This window comes from Anopheles coustani, chromosome 2 (genome assembly GCF_943734705.1).
Source record: "Anopheles coustani chromosome 2, idAnoCousDA_361_x.2, whole genome shotgun sequence".
NCBI classification, from domain to species: domain Eukaryota; kingdom Metazoa; phylum Arthropoda; class Insecta; order Diptera; family Culicidae; genus Anopheles; species Anopheles coustani.
This window is the reverse complement of record NC_071289.1, coordinates 80,758,714-80,776,372: the sequence shown is the minus strand read 5'-3', so window position 1 is coordinate 80,776,372 and position 17,659 is coordinate 80,758,714. Positions and strand designations below refer to the sequence as shown.

Sequence of the window (17,659 nt, the reverse complement as noted above, 5' to 3'; positions counted from 1 at the left end):
AATATTTTCCGTTCAAATTACTGCAATAGAAAAAAGGGTGCTAAAGAGGTGCGACACATAAACCGTGATTAAATTTAACTCTTGCAATACGAACCAGCGAAAGCAATCTCTGTACCACCAGCCCCCTCCATATGCTTTCGCACAATTATTGCCTTCATGTACATCATTATCTTGATCAAATGTAGAGAAATTCATTCCTTTTTGGAGAACCAGTGAGTCACCAGCGGTTCCCGAATAATTTCCCACGGTGAGCTTGTACTTTTCCACCTCGCTCGCAATCTTGAATTCATCATACAGCACATAGGCTGAGTTTCCTTCGCAATCTTCCAACAGCACCAACAGCTCGTGTCTTCCCGATCTCGTCATAATATGAAGCTTCTCCAAACCCAGCCAATGCTCTCCATTTACATCTCCGAATCCGTACTTGTACATCGTCCAGTTGCGGAAAAAATCGACGGACCCATCAATCCGTCGCTGGAATACCGTCCAGCCACCGCCCAGGTTAAAGTTGTTGTCGAAGTTACAAAAGACCAAGAATGTCTGGTCAATGTTGCCATAAGGGCTAATGTAGAAAATTCCTGTAGACTTAGATTTCATCCGGTCACATGAACTAGGAACCAACACGCTGCTAATCTCGCGAAGTGTTTTTCTAATTTCGTTGATTTCATTCTTCATTCGGTTTTCTTGTTCTTCCATCTTATATTCCACATGAACTTTGATTTCCTCCAGCTGCTCCGTATGGTACTCGAGCGATAGTTGAAGATTGTCCAATATTTCCTTCCGAAAATCGATCATAGCCCGAACGATCGCTCCCATTACCGTTGGCATGTCGGCTGTAGCTTCTCCTTCTGCTGTCCATCCTAAATACATCAAATTGCACAGAATCACACACAACAGCGCTCTTTTTAACAACATGTTTCACAAACTTCACTGCAGAATTTTCCGTGGAGTCCGTTGAAGGTTCTACAAACAACTGAACGTATCATTGCGAAGAAACATTGCTCGAGTCATAAACGATCGTGCCATTTGGTGCGGTCATTTACTTCAACGTTCTCAAAAACATTCCATGGATAATAATCCTAGAATGAGTTAACTTAGCTAAAGGTTTTGAGCAGTTCTCACAAAAACTTCGTTACATATAGATGTTTTTACATTTTGTTTCGTTGTTATTTTTCATGACGTTTGAATCATACTTTTGTTTTCAAAACATACTAGTTTTTATTAACCTAAAACGGGTTAATTACTTGATCATAATCAAACTGGATTTCCATTGGCGTCATTTCTGTTCAAAACTACCGTGGTTTACGTAGTTACCCAGTCGTCAGATTCCATTGTAGATTAATACAGTTTTTGAATGTTTTACCTGAGGGCTTAAAGAAGTAATTGTTGGTCATGGAAAGTATTGCCAGTCGTTTCTCAAATGCATCACCCAAGGTTGCCTTATCGTTTATCTACACCGTTCGCGTTGACTGCAGAATTGAGATATGTTAATGTAAATATCTCGTTGTGGGCTATTCTGCGTGAAGATCAGGATAGCAATTCTGATAAGTAATCAAAATAAGCTGGTGAATGATACAAAGATTATATTAAGTTTTAATATTCATCTATTCTCCATCAGGTAGTGCCAGAATCCATTTCAATAAATATGTTTTAATGAATATATCAAATGTATTTGTCAAGTGAACGACTTAAATATATCCATGACTAACGAACACTTCGCGATACAAAGAAATAAATCCAGACGATTCAATATTTTTTGAACTATAACTCGAGTTTTTGTTACTCAATTACTCCAATATCTCGACGATAGATCAAGTTTTCATTATTCAGTAAGTTTTTTAATTTCCATCATATCGGGAAGGTTACGGTCCATATAAAACCAACTGTGAGATTTTTTACTCATTAACTGTTGTTTGCCAATCCATAAACAAGTGCTTTTGACATTTCAAACTAACGATGCACAACACTGTAGCACGAAAGCAATTTGATCGAACGCATGTACATATAAATCTTGCAATTATATGGTTCCAATACATACAATAAATGCACACGACTTTCGAGAGCTAACCAAAAGTACGGCTTCGGAACATCATAGTGGTTGATTTCAACGAGTAACTAAATCCTCGAAAACGTGCCCATACAATACCTTGTTCCTTCACGTGCTCCTGACCCCTTTCAAAATATTTTCCGTTCAAATTACTGCAATAGAAAAAAAAGTGATTTTAAGAGATGGAACACAGAAACTGCAACTAAATTTGACTCTTTTTACACGTACCAGCGATAGCACTTTATGTACCACCAGCCCCCTCCATATGCTTTTGCACAATTATTGCCTTCATATTCATCATTATCTTGATCAAATGTAGAGAACTTCATTCCATTATGGTCTTCCAACGAGTCACCAGCGTTTCCCGAATACTTTCCGACGGTGTGCTTGTACTTTTCCACCTCGCTCGCGACCTTGAATTCATCATACAGCGCATAGGTTGAATTTCCATCGAAATCTTCCAACAGCACCAACAGCTCGTGTCTTCCCGATCTCGTCATAACATGAAGTTTCTCCAAACCCAGCCAATGCTCTCCATTTATGTCTCCAAATCCGTACTTGTACATCGTCCTGTTACGGTGAAATTCGACGGACCCATCAATCCGTCGCTGGAATACCGTCCAGCCACCGACAAGATTAAAGTTGTTGTCGACGTTACAAAACACCAAGAATTTCTGGGCAATGTTTCCATAAGGACCAACGTAAAAAGTTCCAGACGACTTAGATTTTATCCGGTCACATGAACTAGGGACCAACTCACTGCTCATCTCGTCTAGTGCTTTTTCAATGTTGGTGATTTGTTGGAAAGTTTCATTTCTAAGTCTATTTGCATCCTCCTGAAGTATTTTGAAGTTTGCGATGCTTTGATTTTTCAGGTCTTGCACTTGAAAGGATAAGCTATTTTGTTGTTGATCCAATGTGCTATTTATTTCCTCACGAAGCTCTTTAAATTTTGATTCACTCTCAGTTTTCATTCGTTTTTCTAGTTCTTCCATCTTGTGTTCCACATGAACTTTGATTTCATCCAGCTGCTCCGTGTGATACTCAAGCGACATTTGCAGGTTGTCCAATATTTCCTTCCGAAAATCGTCAAAGCGTGAACGATCGCTTCCATGACGGTTGGCATGTCGGCTGTAGCTTCCCTTTCTGCAGTCCATCCTAAACGCACCAAATTGCACAGAATAACACACAACAGCGCATTTTTCATCGACATCTTTCACAAACTTCACTCCCGAATTTTCCGTCGAGTCCATCGAAGTGTCTACAAACAACTGAACGTAGCATTTTAAAGAAATATTGTTCGAGTAAAGAACGATCGAGTAAAGAACCCTTAGGTACGTTTATTTACTTCAACGTTCATAAAAACTTTCCATTGATTATAATCCTAGAATGAACTAATTTTGCCACAGGTTTTAATGCAGTTATTCTAAAAACTTGTTAGTTGTTCCCAGCCAATATTTGTTTTATATTTTGTTTTTATATTTTGTTTTACATATGTTTTTTATATTTTTTTTGCGTACTTATTTTTCATAGCGTTTGAATCACACTATTGTTTCCAAAAACTACTAGTGTTTGTTAACCTAAAATGGGTTAGTCACACGATCATAATCAAACTGGACTTCCATTTTGGTAATATCTATGCAAAATACCAGGGGTTTACGCATGTTACTCATTGGTCAGATTTCATTGTACATTTTTAAATAGTTTTTGTAGATTTTATCTCCACCTGACTTCTTTCTCCCATGAGTAATGATTTCATTATTCTGTTGCTGTGCGTGGTTTCTCAAAGATTTTTCATCAGGTATCTTTTCTTACTTTTTGATGTAACAACCGTCTTCGGTCATATCCTGGCAGTTAAGAACTTACAAACCTTTTTAGAAAAAACGACAATCCTTTTGTTTATTATATTCTAGCCTCTATTCTAGGCCAGATGGAAAATATACAACCTCGAGTGTACTCGAACGAACTGAGCGAGCATAAACCATATGAAAAACATTTTTGGTTTGATCCGGGACGCTATTGCAACATGATGTGCAGTTAAGCTATAGTTACTCACTTTTTATTATTTCCTTTCAAAAAGCTTTGCTTGTATTAGTTGTTCTGAGCATTAATTCAACTGACACCCTTGTTATGATTATTTTTGCATGCAATTGTTTAGAAATATTAGATAAAGAATTTACGCCAAACCATATCATTCCTTTTTTTGTTCGTTCCATACGCTACATCGTGATAGTTTTTTTACAATAACATTTATGCAATCTAGCATTATACAAATAAATATAATCCACAATTTTCTTTTAACGTAGAAGACTTGTTTCAATTATATTATGAGTTGTTTTTTTTTCATCAAGATATCTATTTATTTCGCTTTATTTCGTCTGGTAATTACATTTAGTTTACAACACAGAACAGCGCAAGCAAAGAAAATCGAAGGTATAATCCTGCGATTTGCCAAAGTCACCAGAGTGCTAGTTAGTAGCACGACTGCGAAACATCATCGTTGCTGATTTTAGCGAGTAGAAATGTTTAAATGTGGCCCAACTCACTCCCCATTGCTCATGGTAACCTTTGAGAAAATATGGCCCGTTCAAATGACTGCAATAGAAAAGAATGAAACAAACACTTGTATGAGTTAGGATACGATATGGTGAGCTTGTATTTTTCCACCTCGCTCGCAATATTGAACTCATCATAAAGCGCATAGGCTGAGTTTCCTTCGAAATCTTCCAACAGCACCAACAGCTCGTGTCTTCCCGATCTCTTCATAGCATGAAGCTTTTCCAAACCCAGCCAATGCTCTCCCCTAAAGTCTCCGAATCCGTGCTTGTACATCGTCCAGTTGCGGTAAAAATCGACGGACCCATCAATCCGTCGCTGGAACACCGTCCAGCCACCGCCGAAATGCGACCTGCTGTTTATCGCATCAAGTGTTTTTTCAAATTGTTGAAATTTTAATAAAATTGAGTTGAACTTTAACTCATTTTCGTTTTTCATTCTGTTTTCTTGTTCTTCCATCTTATGTTCCACGAAAACTTTGATTTCCTCTAACTGCTCCGTGTGGTACTCGAGCGACAGTTGCAGGTTGTCCAAGATTTCCCTCCGAAAATCGATCATAGCCCGAACGATCGCTTCCATCACGGTTGGCATGTCGGCTGTAGCTTCTCCTTCTGCTGTCCATCCTATGCGGACCAAATTGCACAGAATCACACTCAACAGTGCACTTTTTAACAGCATGTTTCACAAACTTCACTCTAATTCCAATTTTCCGTGGAGTCTGTCGAAGATTCTACAAACAACTGAACGTATCATTTTGAAGAAATAATGCTCAAGCAAAGAACGATCGCGTTTGAATTATACTTTTGTTTCCAAAAAGCTAGTAGATTGTTTGTTAACCTAAAACGGGTTAGTCACACGATCATAATCAAACTGGATTGCCATTTGCGTCATTTATGTACGAAAATACAGGGGGGTTTAAGTACATTACTCATTCGTCAGATTTCATTGTAGATTTTTTATAGTTCTTGAATGTTTTACCTCTCTCTTCCCCCATACTAATTTATTCTATAACTAATGATTTTAATGCCTTTCTGCTGGATTCTCAAAGAATGTTTATGAAGTATCTCTTTTTTTTCTTTGGTGAATAACCGTCTTCGCTCATTCGCTGCCTGTTAAGGACTTACTAGACTTTTTCTCTTCGCAAACGTGGACAGTCAGCCCTCTCTTAGAGGCCAGCTTAAGCTGAGAATGCAAAGAAAAATGAGAAATTCCTTTTTATTATTATTTTTTTAAGTTTAATGTAAATCAAACATTCCTATGCTATTCATTTCTTGTTTTCGTCATGTGTACTAGAAGCTATCCTTTTTTTATTAAACTAAGCACTACAGCAGCAATTCTTTCACACACAATCGCAAGCTCAACGAAATTTACTGTGCGCCAAAAAATATGTGATACACACATATACGATCATTCAAACTAAATTATATTCTAGCCCAAATTCCAGGCCCGGACTTCAATCGCGTTGTGCAAATGAAATATTCCTTTTTTATCGTATAGTGCGGGAAAATAAGACTATACATATAATTAAGCATCCACCTCGTACACGCTCAGGTGAAAAATAGTCACTTTTTTATGATTTCCACCCTAGAAGTTTTACTTGGATTAGTTTTTCTGAGCTTTGATATAATTGGCGCCCTTGGAAAACTACGTATGTTTGCAAGTAAGTGTTTAGGAAAGTTCGAAAAATAATTTACACAAAACCATATCATTCCGTTTGTTAGTTCGTGCCATACGCTACGTCATAGCAGATTTTTGTTTTTGATTTTGCTCAGCTGCTTTTCCAGTGCATAATTTTCTACAATAACATTTATGCAGTCCAAGATTAAACAAATAAACTTTTTGCAAGCCATGATTGATCCACAATGTTCCTTTATCGCAAAGGGATGGTTTCAATAATATTATGACATGTTTTTTTTTCAATCGAGATAACAATTTATTTCACTTTATTTCGTCCGGTAAATACATTTAGTTTACAAAACAATGAAATAGATTTAAATTAACTAGGCCACAGAGCAGAGGGCCACAGTCATCCGAGAGCTAGTTAGAGCCACGACTGCGAAACATCATTGTTGCTGATTTCATCGAGTAGGGATGTCGAAATGAGTTCCAACTCACTCCATATCGATTATGGTTACCTTTTAAAATATATGGTCCGTTCAAATGACTGCAATAGAAAAGAAAGAAACAAACATTTGTATTAGCTGAGAATGAATGTATGCGTCTACATTTTACATGTGGAATACATACAATACCCCAGTGATTCCAAACCACCATGCTCCAGATAATGCTTCAGCAAGGTTGCCATCGGATTTATCATTATCTCCATCGAATGTAGAGAACTTCATTCCATTGTGGCGTGTCAGCGAGTCACCAGCGGTACCCGAATACTTTCCCAGGGTGAGCTTGTATTTTTCCACCTCGCTCGCAATCTTGAAATCATCATACAGCGCATAGGTTGAACTTCCTTCGAAATCCTCCAACAGCACCAACAGCTCGTGTCTTCCCGATCTCGTCATAACATGAAGTTTCTCCAAACCCAGCCAATGCTCTCTTCTAATGTCTCCGAATCCATGTTTGTACATCGTCCAGTTGCGGAAAAAATCGACGGACCCATCAATCCGTCGCTGGAATACCGTCCAGCCACCGCCGAGATTGAAGTTGTTATCGAAGTTACAAAAGACCAAGAGTTTTTGGGCAATGTTTCCATAAGGACTAATGTAAAACATTCCGGAGGACTTAGATTTCATCCGGTCACATGAACTGGGAACCAACACGCTGCTGATCTCGCGAAGTGTTTTTCTAATTTCGTTGATTTCATTTTTCATTCGATTTTCTTGTGCTTCCATCTTATATTCCATATGAACTTTGATTTCCTCAAGCTGCTCCGTGTGATACTCAAGCGACAGTTGAAAGTTGTCCAAGATTTCCTTCCGAAAATCGATCATAGTGTGAAAGATCGCTTCCATTACGGTTGGCATGTCGGCTGTAGCTTCTCCTTCTGCTGTCCATCCTAAGCGCACCAAATCGCACAGAATGACACACAAAAACGCTCGTTTGAACAACATTTTCACTAGTTCAAGAATTTCCGTGAAGTTCAGTCAACTGTTTTCAATAAACTGAAGGCTTAGCTCAGCTTGCATCCTTCAACATGATATTCCACATGATTCAATCAAAAATTAGATTAAGTTTATTTTTTGTATGATCTAATTTTTCTACCACTTCATTGTTTGGTTTCAGATGTTTTGTTTTTTACTTCATGTGTGACCAGAGTTTTTGTTCGGTAGAATTGCCCGAATGCTTTAAAAACAATAACATCACGATCTATTTTGAAAAAACGAAAGAATCTGGATGACTTGAATCATGTTTTTATGAATGGGTTTCGTTAGTCAAATAAGGGTGCGTAAGAGTGCAGACGGAAAACAAACAATGTTTTTTAAATATTCTGATTTCCATATGATGTTTTCTGAGAAATCTTCAACAGTGGTCCGCTTTTTGACGTTGCTACATTAGTGATTCCGTTATTTTGAGAATTTTCACATATTCCATGCTTTCTACAAGCTTAAAATGATTGAATATCTTCGAACAGTTTTTCATGAGTACAACTTTTTTAACTTCAATGTTCTGCGAAAAAAAACAAACAATTTAAAAAAACCTTTAAAATAAGTATAGCTTTAGTTCCAGTTTTCTATGGCTAAACTACACCAACAATACAATTCAGATTTCAAATCAAAACATAAACATGCTGCAAAGGTGCATCGTTCTCTCCTTAAGAAATCAAAATGAAAACAAAACCCACCGGAACGGTTATCTCACGATAAAGGAACCGAACGGCAAAAGAGACCGGCCGCTGCCCGTCTGTTTCCATGTTTTATTGTTTTATTTCCAGATTGATTTTATTGACATCCTTCAGTTGCACCAACCAAGTAAAAATCTTATGACTCACCCACGGGGCCCGATTCGAAAGTTGAGCTCTTGCGTTACGAAGACGCATTGAGGATCTCCGGCTTGATTGTATTTTATTAGTCTGGAGATGTGTTACCACTTGCACTCTGACTTCAACCGCATACGGCACGCTTTGGATGTGAGTTCCAAAAAAGCACCTTGATGGAACAGAATATGAACTTGTTTTGGAACTTTCAAATGACGTATTTCGTTCAACTGTAGTTTAAAAACGTTTCCACGTTTGATAAAAATGACATACAAAAAACTCACCGCTGAAACACGGTCAGCTGCAGCAACGCAATCTCATACGTTTTCCTTCCCCAATGCACCACCGTACATGGCCAAATGGCCCATCGAGCAATCGACATCGGTCGGCATGGAAATTTCTCATTTTGCACACCGGATAATGGTTCGCAATCGCGCGTGACTTGAACCAACGTTGGCTGACTCCAATGGGCAGAACATTTATCCACCATGCTGCTGACCTGCCGGGCCCGTCGAGACTTTCGTCGTGATATAATGCTGAGATCAAGATCGCGCTCCATAACCGTTCCGAACACCGAGCCGCGGATCGTTCGAGGGTGCGATGAAATTGATTTGCATGCTAGTAAAATTTTAATACGGATCAATAACGCCCCTGCCCCGGTGTGGGCCATGTTTTACATACTTATTTTTATAGGTTTCACTTTTTTCCTCGCCACCTCCTGTGATTCGACCGCCACAACCTCCAAAGGCGAGATGAACTGCGAACAAAAGCTTGCAGATCGCAAACGACTCCGCGGTCAAACAGCTAAACGGTGTCCAGGCAAGGAAACATTATTACCCATATGAGATGTAGCTAAGATATCCACAACACAATGTAATGTTGCCCACAATCTTCATTCCACCGCACAACCTTTTGCAACGATCTTTGTCCAGTTTGAAAAAATCTATGGAAAAAATCTATGGAATTAAACTCCGCATCCAATCACAACTAGCTTCCGTATCGTAAAGAAGCGCTTAAATGGACGCGAATAAACGATTTCATGCAACTTGTCGTGTAATATAAAAAAAAAAAACAAAAAACACAAGAACATGGTCATAACGCACGGCAAAGACGACCAACCCCAATCCTAAAGCGTGTTGTTTACATGCAAATCCCCAGTTGCAATTTCCGAGTTGTAGCATTAATGTTGCATAAATATATAATCGCAACATATGGTCAAACTCAATAAAGGTTTCAAGCCATCACTTAAATAAGGGCAGTTGTTAAGCAATAAATATTTCAGAGGATTATATTTCACATGCTTCGAAACTGCATACTCTTAATATTTTGTATCGTAATCACTGACAAATGAGATGAATCAAGATGAATGACAAAATAAGTTGCACTATGAAAGATGATATAGCTGGTTAGAATGATCATAAAACAGATTGGTTTTGAATGTAAATTCACAAACTTTAAACTTAAACAGAACTATATAAGCTGTTTTAACAACATATCTTGGGAAAAAGTAGAAAGATCTTGTCAGCAAAACTATGTCGTTCTTTCCTGTTGAGATGTTGGAATGGAGAACTAACGTAAAAATGTTTAGACAAAAAAAAACCGAAACCCAACCCCGCACTCGTCACGAAACCTCTAATTCTTTGTGTAATGTTCTGGTGGCAGAAGAAAAAGCACCAGCTCACTTCCATCGTCGGGAGATCTGTCCAATTTTCTGAACCCCCTTCCGAGCGTGCCCGAAAAGTGGACCGAAAATTGTCCCCCGAAAACCATTGTGTGGACCACCACATTTTTCCCGGGCGTTTCCCAGAGACACCTTCACTAGCGCAAACAATGCACTTGGTAGCACCATCCATCCATCCATCCATTGGCCTATCCGTCCATCTGGAGACCGACGGGGGTAAATTGTTCCTCAAACAAACCGAGAAAAAAGGGACCCATCCTCCTGGCGGGCCACTTGATCGCTAGCTCGAAGATCACGAACGGAATCGAATTCAGCCTATCCAGGGAGGGGGGGGATGAGGGAAAGGTCTTAAGCGGTTCGAATACCGTCCAACGCGCCATCGTCGTCATCGTCGTCGTGCAAACAAAGGGGTATCAGGTTTAAACGCATCGGGTCGCGACGCGAGTCTGAAAATTAACGCCACGCACGGCCCGCTCCCTGCCGATCATCTCTAATGGGACTCGCACTGGGATGGGATTTTTTGAAGGTAAGCCTTTTTTTTCCCCGCTTAGAGGAAGGGGGAGTAGATGCGAGGCAACAGGCAACAGACAAATCAGTGTTCAAGATCTACGGGTCAGAAGCGGGTCGGCGAGACGAGAACGCGCACGGCTCGACAGTTTAAACACGGGCCGTTTGTCTGTCGGGAGAAGGGCTAGGGGAGGACCCGATGCGAATGACAAAGGAAAAAGGAAAACCAACAACACCCCGAACACAAACCGGCGGCCACTTCACGCACCGCACCGTCAAGACAGACACGGGAGTCCTACGGAGTCGCTACACGATCACGATCGTAACCTCCGGCAGGACCCCTGCTGGGCGTCTCGGGGCAGAAGAAGCAACCGTTGGCAGCCGCCAGCTCCGGCCAGGAGCCTCCGCCGGCCGAACCGTGGGCTTGTGCTGCGGGCGGGGGACTTATGCTCGGCATCGGACGGGCGGAAAACAAATTCATGTGTCGCGTGGCGTGGGAACGAAACACGGCTCGGCAATGGTTCCGCGTTTCGAGTCGGACCGCTCGCGTGCAACAAAACGGTAGAGGCTCTAATGGAGGCACACGGCTCAGCGAGGCAGAGAATAGGAGAGGCCGGTATGCAGCTAGGGTTGTGTCTAGGCCGGGCGCTTCAAGCCACAACTTTACAGCCCTTACACGCCCACCAGAAGAAGGAGTTTCCCTTCTAGCGTTGGCCTCCGGGTCGAAGTCAAGGGCAGCACGCGTTCAATCTTTCCCTCCCGACTGCGGGAAGCTCTCCCGAACTTCACGTTTGGCGCGAGAACCCACCGAGAGAGTGTCATAATTTAAACGAACATCCCGAAACCCCATCTCCTCCTTGGAGCCAATCACCAAGACGTACCATCTACAGGCTGCAGTCACCGCAAAGGGCAGCACAATGAGCTGAAGGAGGTTCCGTGCTCGTCAATCCTACGTCATTTTTCCTTCTACGGCATAGGCGGCCGGACCAGACACCCTTTCGGATCATTCCGGAGTTCACTCACCATCCGACCGATAAATCTCTTATTTATTTATTCGATTTGCTTTACCCCGAGATCGTGCGGTGGATCGATCGCCCGAAAAAGGGAAGCCGTCCGACTGGAGCTACTTCTCTTGTTCCAGTTGAACTTTGCAGGATTTGTGAAGGTGGACTGAAGGAGCATTGTGCACGTTGTGAGCGGATCGCATGTTTTGCGATCGATTCGTCGACTGATCGCAGTCAATCGTGCCTCAATCTGCAATTTGATATTCGCCTTACCATCGCGCTTTCATTTCGAACGACGGTACGATTTTTGTACTAAATCGTGAGTAGCTTAAAAAAAGCAGGGAAAACCAACTGAGCTTCTCATTTGTAAATAAAGTAGATAAAAATTTTAAAAAATTGTTTTGGGAACGAAAACTCCAAACTAATAAAAACATATAAAACTAATAATTTTAAGTTCAAATTTTTACCAACCTCAAACTAAAATACTATACTTAAAATCCACCACAGGTGCACATGAGTACCTTTACTGCATGATGAAAAATGTGTCTCGTTAGCCATTTTAACGATGTCGCATATGCATAATCTTTCCACGCAGATTTTCCTTCTTCTCCGACTCAGTTTTACAAGTTGGTACATTGCGTAGGTAGAACAACGAACCAGCTTGATGCAATGTACCTGGCGTCGATTCTCATCGTGTCGGGCGGAAGGAACTCACTAAGGAAGATTCAATCCTGCAGAATCATTCCCTTCGTTTATCCGCCCGACGGAGGCGCCGCTAGCATCCAAAACCAGAAACAACTCCCACAGCAACTCCTTCCCCCATCTTCCGGTAGGTAAGCCTAAGTGGGAAAAGCATGCCGGATCAGTCCGGCAAGTGAGTGAACTAAGTGAAACTAATTGCATTTGCAACACAGATTGATTATTTATTGCACCGACTTGGTATGCCCGCGCCGAGATCTCGAAATGAAGTCGTGTTCGATTAATGTCTTTCCACGGGTGGTTTACGACTCGAGCCAGAAAGGAGGCAGGCGGGAACGGGGATGGTTTTCAATAAGGACAATCCTCTTGGCTAGTGAGACGAGAAAGACATTACATTAAATAAAAACAGCAGACGAGAGCAGGCAAATACCTGAAAATGAAAAATGTAGGAATTTGATGCCATCGGTTTACAAACATATAAATTTTTCCTAGCCTAACAATAAATAAGAATTTCTTTTTAAAAATTATGTAAAAACGATAAACAACAGTTACAGGAAATTAGCGAGCTGCTTTAGCAGCCTTCGAAACATCATATATGACTTGGGGGTAAAGTAGGTGGAAGTCACAATACAGTCCATTTGAATACCTCCTTTTTAGATGGAGGAATACGTATTACTTTTAGAACAGCATAATTACATTTTAAGCTGTTACACCATCCTGCAACTAATTCTCTCGGAAAATCGGAGATCTTTTAAAAGCTGCATCAGCTCGTGTCTTCCAGATCTTGAGCGGCAGAATTTTTGTTTTTCATTCGTTGTAATTGCTCTACCATTTTATTTTCCATATAAAATTCTATTTTTTCGAGCTTCTTCATGTAATTGTCAAGCTACAGTTGAACATAATCCAATATTTCCTTCCAATATTTATTCCAATCCAATGAATCCAATTTATTCAATAGTTCCTCCAAAGTGAAAATTATAGCTTCTTTTCTTGCCGTCCACCCTAAGGTCTGCAATTCGCACAGAATCACGTAAAATAACCCCAGTTTGAACAACATTTTTACCAACTTTACTCTCCAAGTTCACTGTAGCCCGCCCAACTTTGTTAAAAAAGCTAGATCTGCTCGCAACGTTTAATGTTTATTAGTTCATGCTATCCCGAATCAATTAAATTATTATTTAAAATAAGTAACATGCAGTTTTTTTTTTAGCAAAAACATACTTCAGTACGCACGAGCTTGGTTAAAACCACACGGGACAAATTCCTGCCACATTAAGCCCACCATTTCAATCCGTATAGTTGCAATTATAGTAACGAGAATGACAAAAACATAACGAGCATTTTAACCTTCCATATTGCAACGACTTAGTTAAGTGTTCTATGTACAACAGGCCTAACAAGAATCCATTTCTGTAGAGGAGTCTTCATAAACGTTCGAAGAGACAGAGGACTCAATTCGCGGTGTCATAAAAATGACATTTACTGGTGAGGAAAATGGTCCCGGGATGCAAACGGAACACACGTCGCCACCTTGGAAGAGGCGTCTGTTCCAGCAAGAGGTTGTCCGAACATTAATGGTGGTCTCTTAAACCCTACCCTTTAATAAGCTGGCTGCGATTTGTTAAAAACTAGCCACCGATTGCGCTGTTAGCTGCTCGTGCCTGTGCGCGCGAAAAAACCGATCACATTTGCATAAGAAAATTATTACGAAAATTAACGGGTCGAAAGGACCTTTCGAAGCGTCGCTTCTAGCTAACGAAACAAGTAAAAACCAGTAGGCGTTATCTTTAGTTTGTTCACGCTAACGAGTGTACGCACAAAGGGCCGGCGTGTCGCGAGTACAAAATTATAGCCCTTCGTGATTGCATTTGTTTTATTGCGCCACCATCGAAGAGCAAAAAACTAATTGCGCAGCTGTTTTGTTCGGCCGGGTAAAACTTATTTTTGTAGAAAATATCATAACTTTTCTTTTGACAGATGATTTACAAATCTTTCAACGCTACCTCGACGTAACTTTAGGTAGTTATAAATGGGGTCAGCAGTTGGTAGTCAGTTTTTGTAAAAGTGATAAAACAAAAAATATCGACGAAGAAAACTAGTTCATACTCATACACCTAGCCCCAAATATTTGTAAGAAATATTAAAAACATTTTTTACTAGAATTAAACTATATTATAATAACGAATTAACAATATGGCAACCCCCGTAATACCAAAATAAATAAATATAATTTAACTATAGCATCGTCAATTTGTTATTCGATTTATCGTTTCCTATTATCTAATTCTGTTTGTTTATTCAACAAACTATTTTAAGATGATTAATGTAAATTTCACTAGAAGATGATCATTGTAAGATGATCGTTGATGATCAACAAGAAGTGTTTATAGGTTTACATACCATTAATCTAATCGGCACAACACGATTAAGTACTTAGCACATTTAAAGCAACTGCTTAAGAACCATTCGCTACTTTTGCGAACAAATAATGTTTATCCCACGCGCTTATGTGATCCCACAATTGTGGGGATAAGGCAAACAACGTCCCCTCCGGCATGAATGAACATTACCAGGCATTGGCGGGTTTTTGATGGCACAATTCTCAGTTTGTTTCACAACTTCCCAAATCGGTCCCGGCGCCGGAAGCCGTAAAAAGCGCAACACCCTGGCGAGCTTCGGGGACGCCGTCCGTCCGGTTCTGTAGCTCCTAATGAATTCCTAACACCATCTTAATGAGCCCGTAGGGCGCACGGAACGGGCCCGGACGGCTCCGATCGTTTTGCTCAAGTCATGCTGTTTTATGTGTTTTTTTTTTCTCGATTTTTCAGGTGTTTTGTTTTCCTCTCCGGTGTTAATGTGTAGTACAGAATTCAATTAAACGTCTTTAAACGCTCCCTAAGCATCGAAATGGGAAGAACGGACGTGCTGCCCGAACTGGAAGTGCGTCCGCCCGGGCAATGGTGTGCCGGATGGCCATAAAGTGGCGTGTTGGGCCCATCTTCCCACCGGCGAAACTGGCTGACGCCACACTACCGAATATCGTAACACTCCGTAAATGTCCATTTCCCGTGCCGTTCCAGAGGCCACTGTCTGCGTACGGATTTTATCACTTTTCTCCTTAAGCTGAAGAATTCTTTATTCGAACCCGGGGTCCGGGTTCCGTACAGTTCGCGCTGTGGGAAGAAACTCTTTCACGGCTGCCTTTCGAACAGGCGCCCAGTCGGTTTATGGTACCAGGCGGCGGTTTGGGAATCGTGTGCCATTCATAAAATAAAAATCAATTACACAGCGAGCATACATGGATTCGGAGAATCGTTAACGGACAATCGGATGTGGTTTTGGCTCCTGGCCGAACAGGATACTGCAGGATGCACCTTGTCCTCTTTAAAAGATCATAAAAACACAGTGACAGTTGTTTAAAAACTCATTCCAAATGCACAGCCATTAGATCACTAGAATATTAATGAACCATATTTTCTTAGTACCATAAAAAACCCTCTTCAACACATAAAATCTGTTACCAAAAGGTTTAAAATGTAAAAGTGAATTAGAAACCGAAACAAAAGTCACAACTTCCAGTTTAGCAATTCAATGTGCCAAGCCGAAGACGACAACCGATACTATGGCGCCCGTTCCCAGGAAAGAAGAGCGAACGAACCTTACGAACCATCCCGCGGAGACTTTGATATATTTCTTAATCAGTTCCTGCAGCACTGGCCGGGACCGACGGCTTTCCATCAAAATTCCAACCCGCGTGGCGGCGGCTGCTTAACCGAAATTGGATCGATTTATTTATGACACTTTTTGCCACCGAAAAAGGGTCCCGCCGACAGTTCCCGGTGCGCCGGTTTTCGGTTTGAAAATGGAACCGAACTGGAGACCGAAAAGTATTCAACGAAGCCATCTCTCGATCGTGAACGGTATAAAGCGACGAAAAATAAATAACACCCAACATCCAACTAAAGCCAACCGCTCGGAAGCCGCTTTGCCTAATGCACGAATCGCTCAAAATGAACCTTTCATCGATGCAGCTTCCGGTTCGCCGGGGTCTTAAAGCCGCACGTTGAGAACAATTTATGTTCTCCACGGTTCGTCCGCAGTGTCGCCAGTGTCGTCATCGGCCAGAAGGGGTCTGTTTTGAAGAACAAGAAGAAAAAACAACTAAACTCCAACCCAAAGCTCCAACGGACTTCGGGGCAGTAGCTGCAAAGCGCGACACTGACCGCGAACGCCTCGTGGGAAAATCCGTCATAAACGAGGCGAGATTATAAATTTTAAAGCCCCTCCGCTGTCGTCTGCCGATCCCTCTCGATCGCCTCGTAAAGATCGATACGTTGATCAACAAAAAAAAAATACAAATCAAAAACGAAAAATAAAACCTGCACGCTGTCCTCACTGACCAGCTCGTTTTGGTTCGATTTGAATGAAATCCTTCCTAACCTGCCGTGAAGCAGCTCGTAAAAGAAAAGTACGAAGTGGTAGCATGCAATAGGCTGGAGTTGCGCGAGGAACTCTAAACACGCGCCGGGATTTCAATGATTTTTCTTTTTCGCTATTTTTTTCCTCTGCCAATCCAAATGAGGAAGGTGCTAAAGCCGGCGCGATGCCCTCTCATATTTGGGTTTGCCATTCGCGAATCACGACCAGAGTTGATGATTGATTCATTTCGCATGGTTTCCATATAACGTTTAGGATAGACTTTGGAGCGATAGACTGTTGTTTTCTGGGAGGATGATTTAATTAACTATGTATAATACATAACAAAATATAGTGAGAGTTTTAAGAACTTAATACTGTGGTATTTAATTTATTAATTCTATTTAATTTGTTCGAAATAAAATAAATTGCACTCCAAAAATTTTGAATTGCTTTAATTACTGAACAGGCAAATTGATTTTATATATTAAAATAATTGATTGTTATAGGAAAAGTCTAACGAAGACGCTAAACAGAAGAAGAAGAAGAAGAAGAAGAAAAGAACAATAAGACTCATTTTAAAACCCCAACTTATTGTTTAAAACCATTTAAAAATGATTTTCATTCTTGGATTTATGATGCTAATTCTATCGGATCTTTCCCAAGTGAAGAGGAAAAGTGGAAATTACAAAGTAGACAATCTCATTTGAAACGTTTGTTTTGACACTTTCCCAATGTACTTTACACCTCCCAAAAAGTACCATGTTACGCACGGCCGTAAAAGAAATCCAGGTCCAACGCAATGGCAAACAAATTCGGGT

General features: G+C 40.7%; 1 protein-coding gene across 1 annotated transcript; it reads right to left on the bottom strand.

Annotated features, from left to right (window-relative positions):
• Positions 1–6,630: 6,630 nt before the first annotated feature.
• Positions 6,631–7,581, bottom strand: LOC131265143 (ficolin-1-like). Its single transcript, XM_058267404.1, has 2 exons — positions 6,851–7,581; positions 6,631–6,767 (listed from the first exon to the last, which is right to left on the bottom strand). Exons 1-2 carry the CDS (start codon positions 7,579–7,581, stop codon positions 6,641–6,643), a joined length of 858 nt encoding a protein of 285 aa, XP_058123387.1. The 3' UTR covers positions 6,631–6,640.
• Between the last annotated feature and the right edge of the window lie 10,078 nt (positions 7,582–17,659).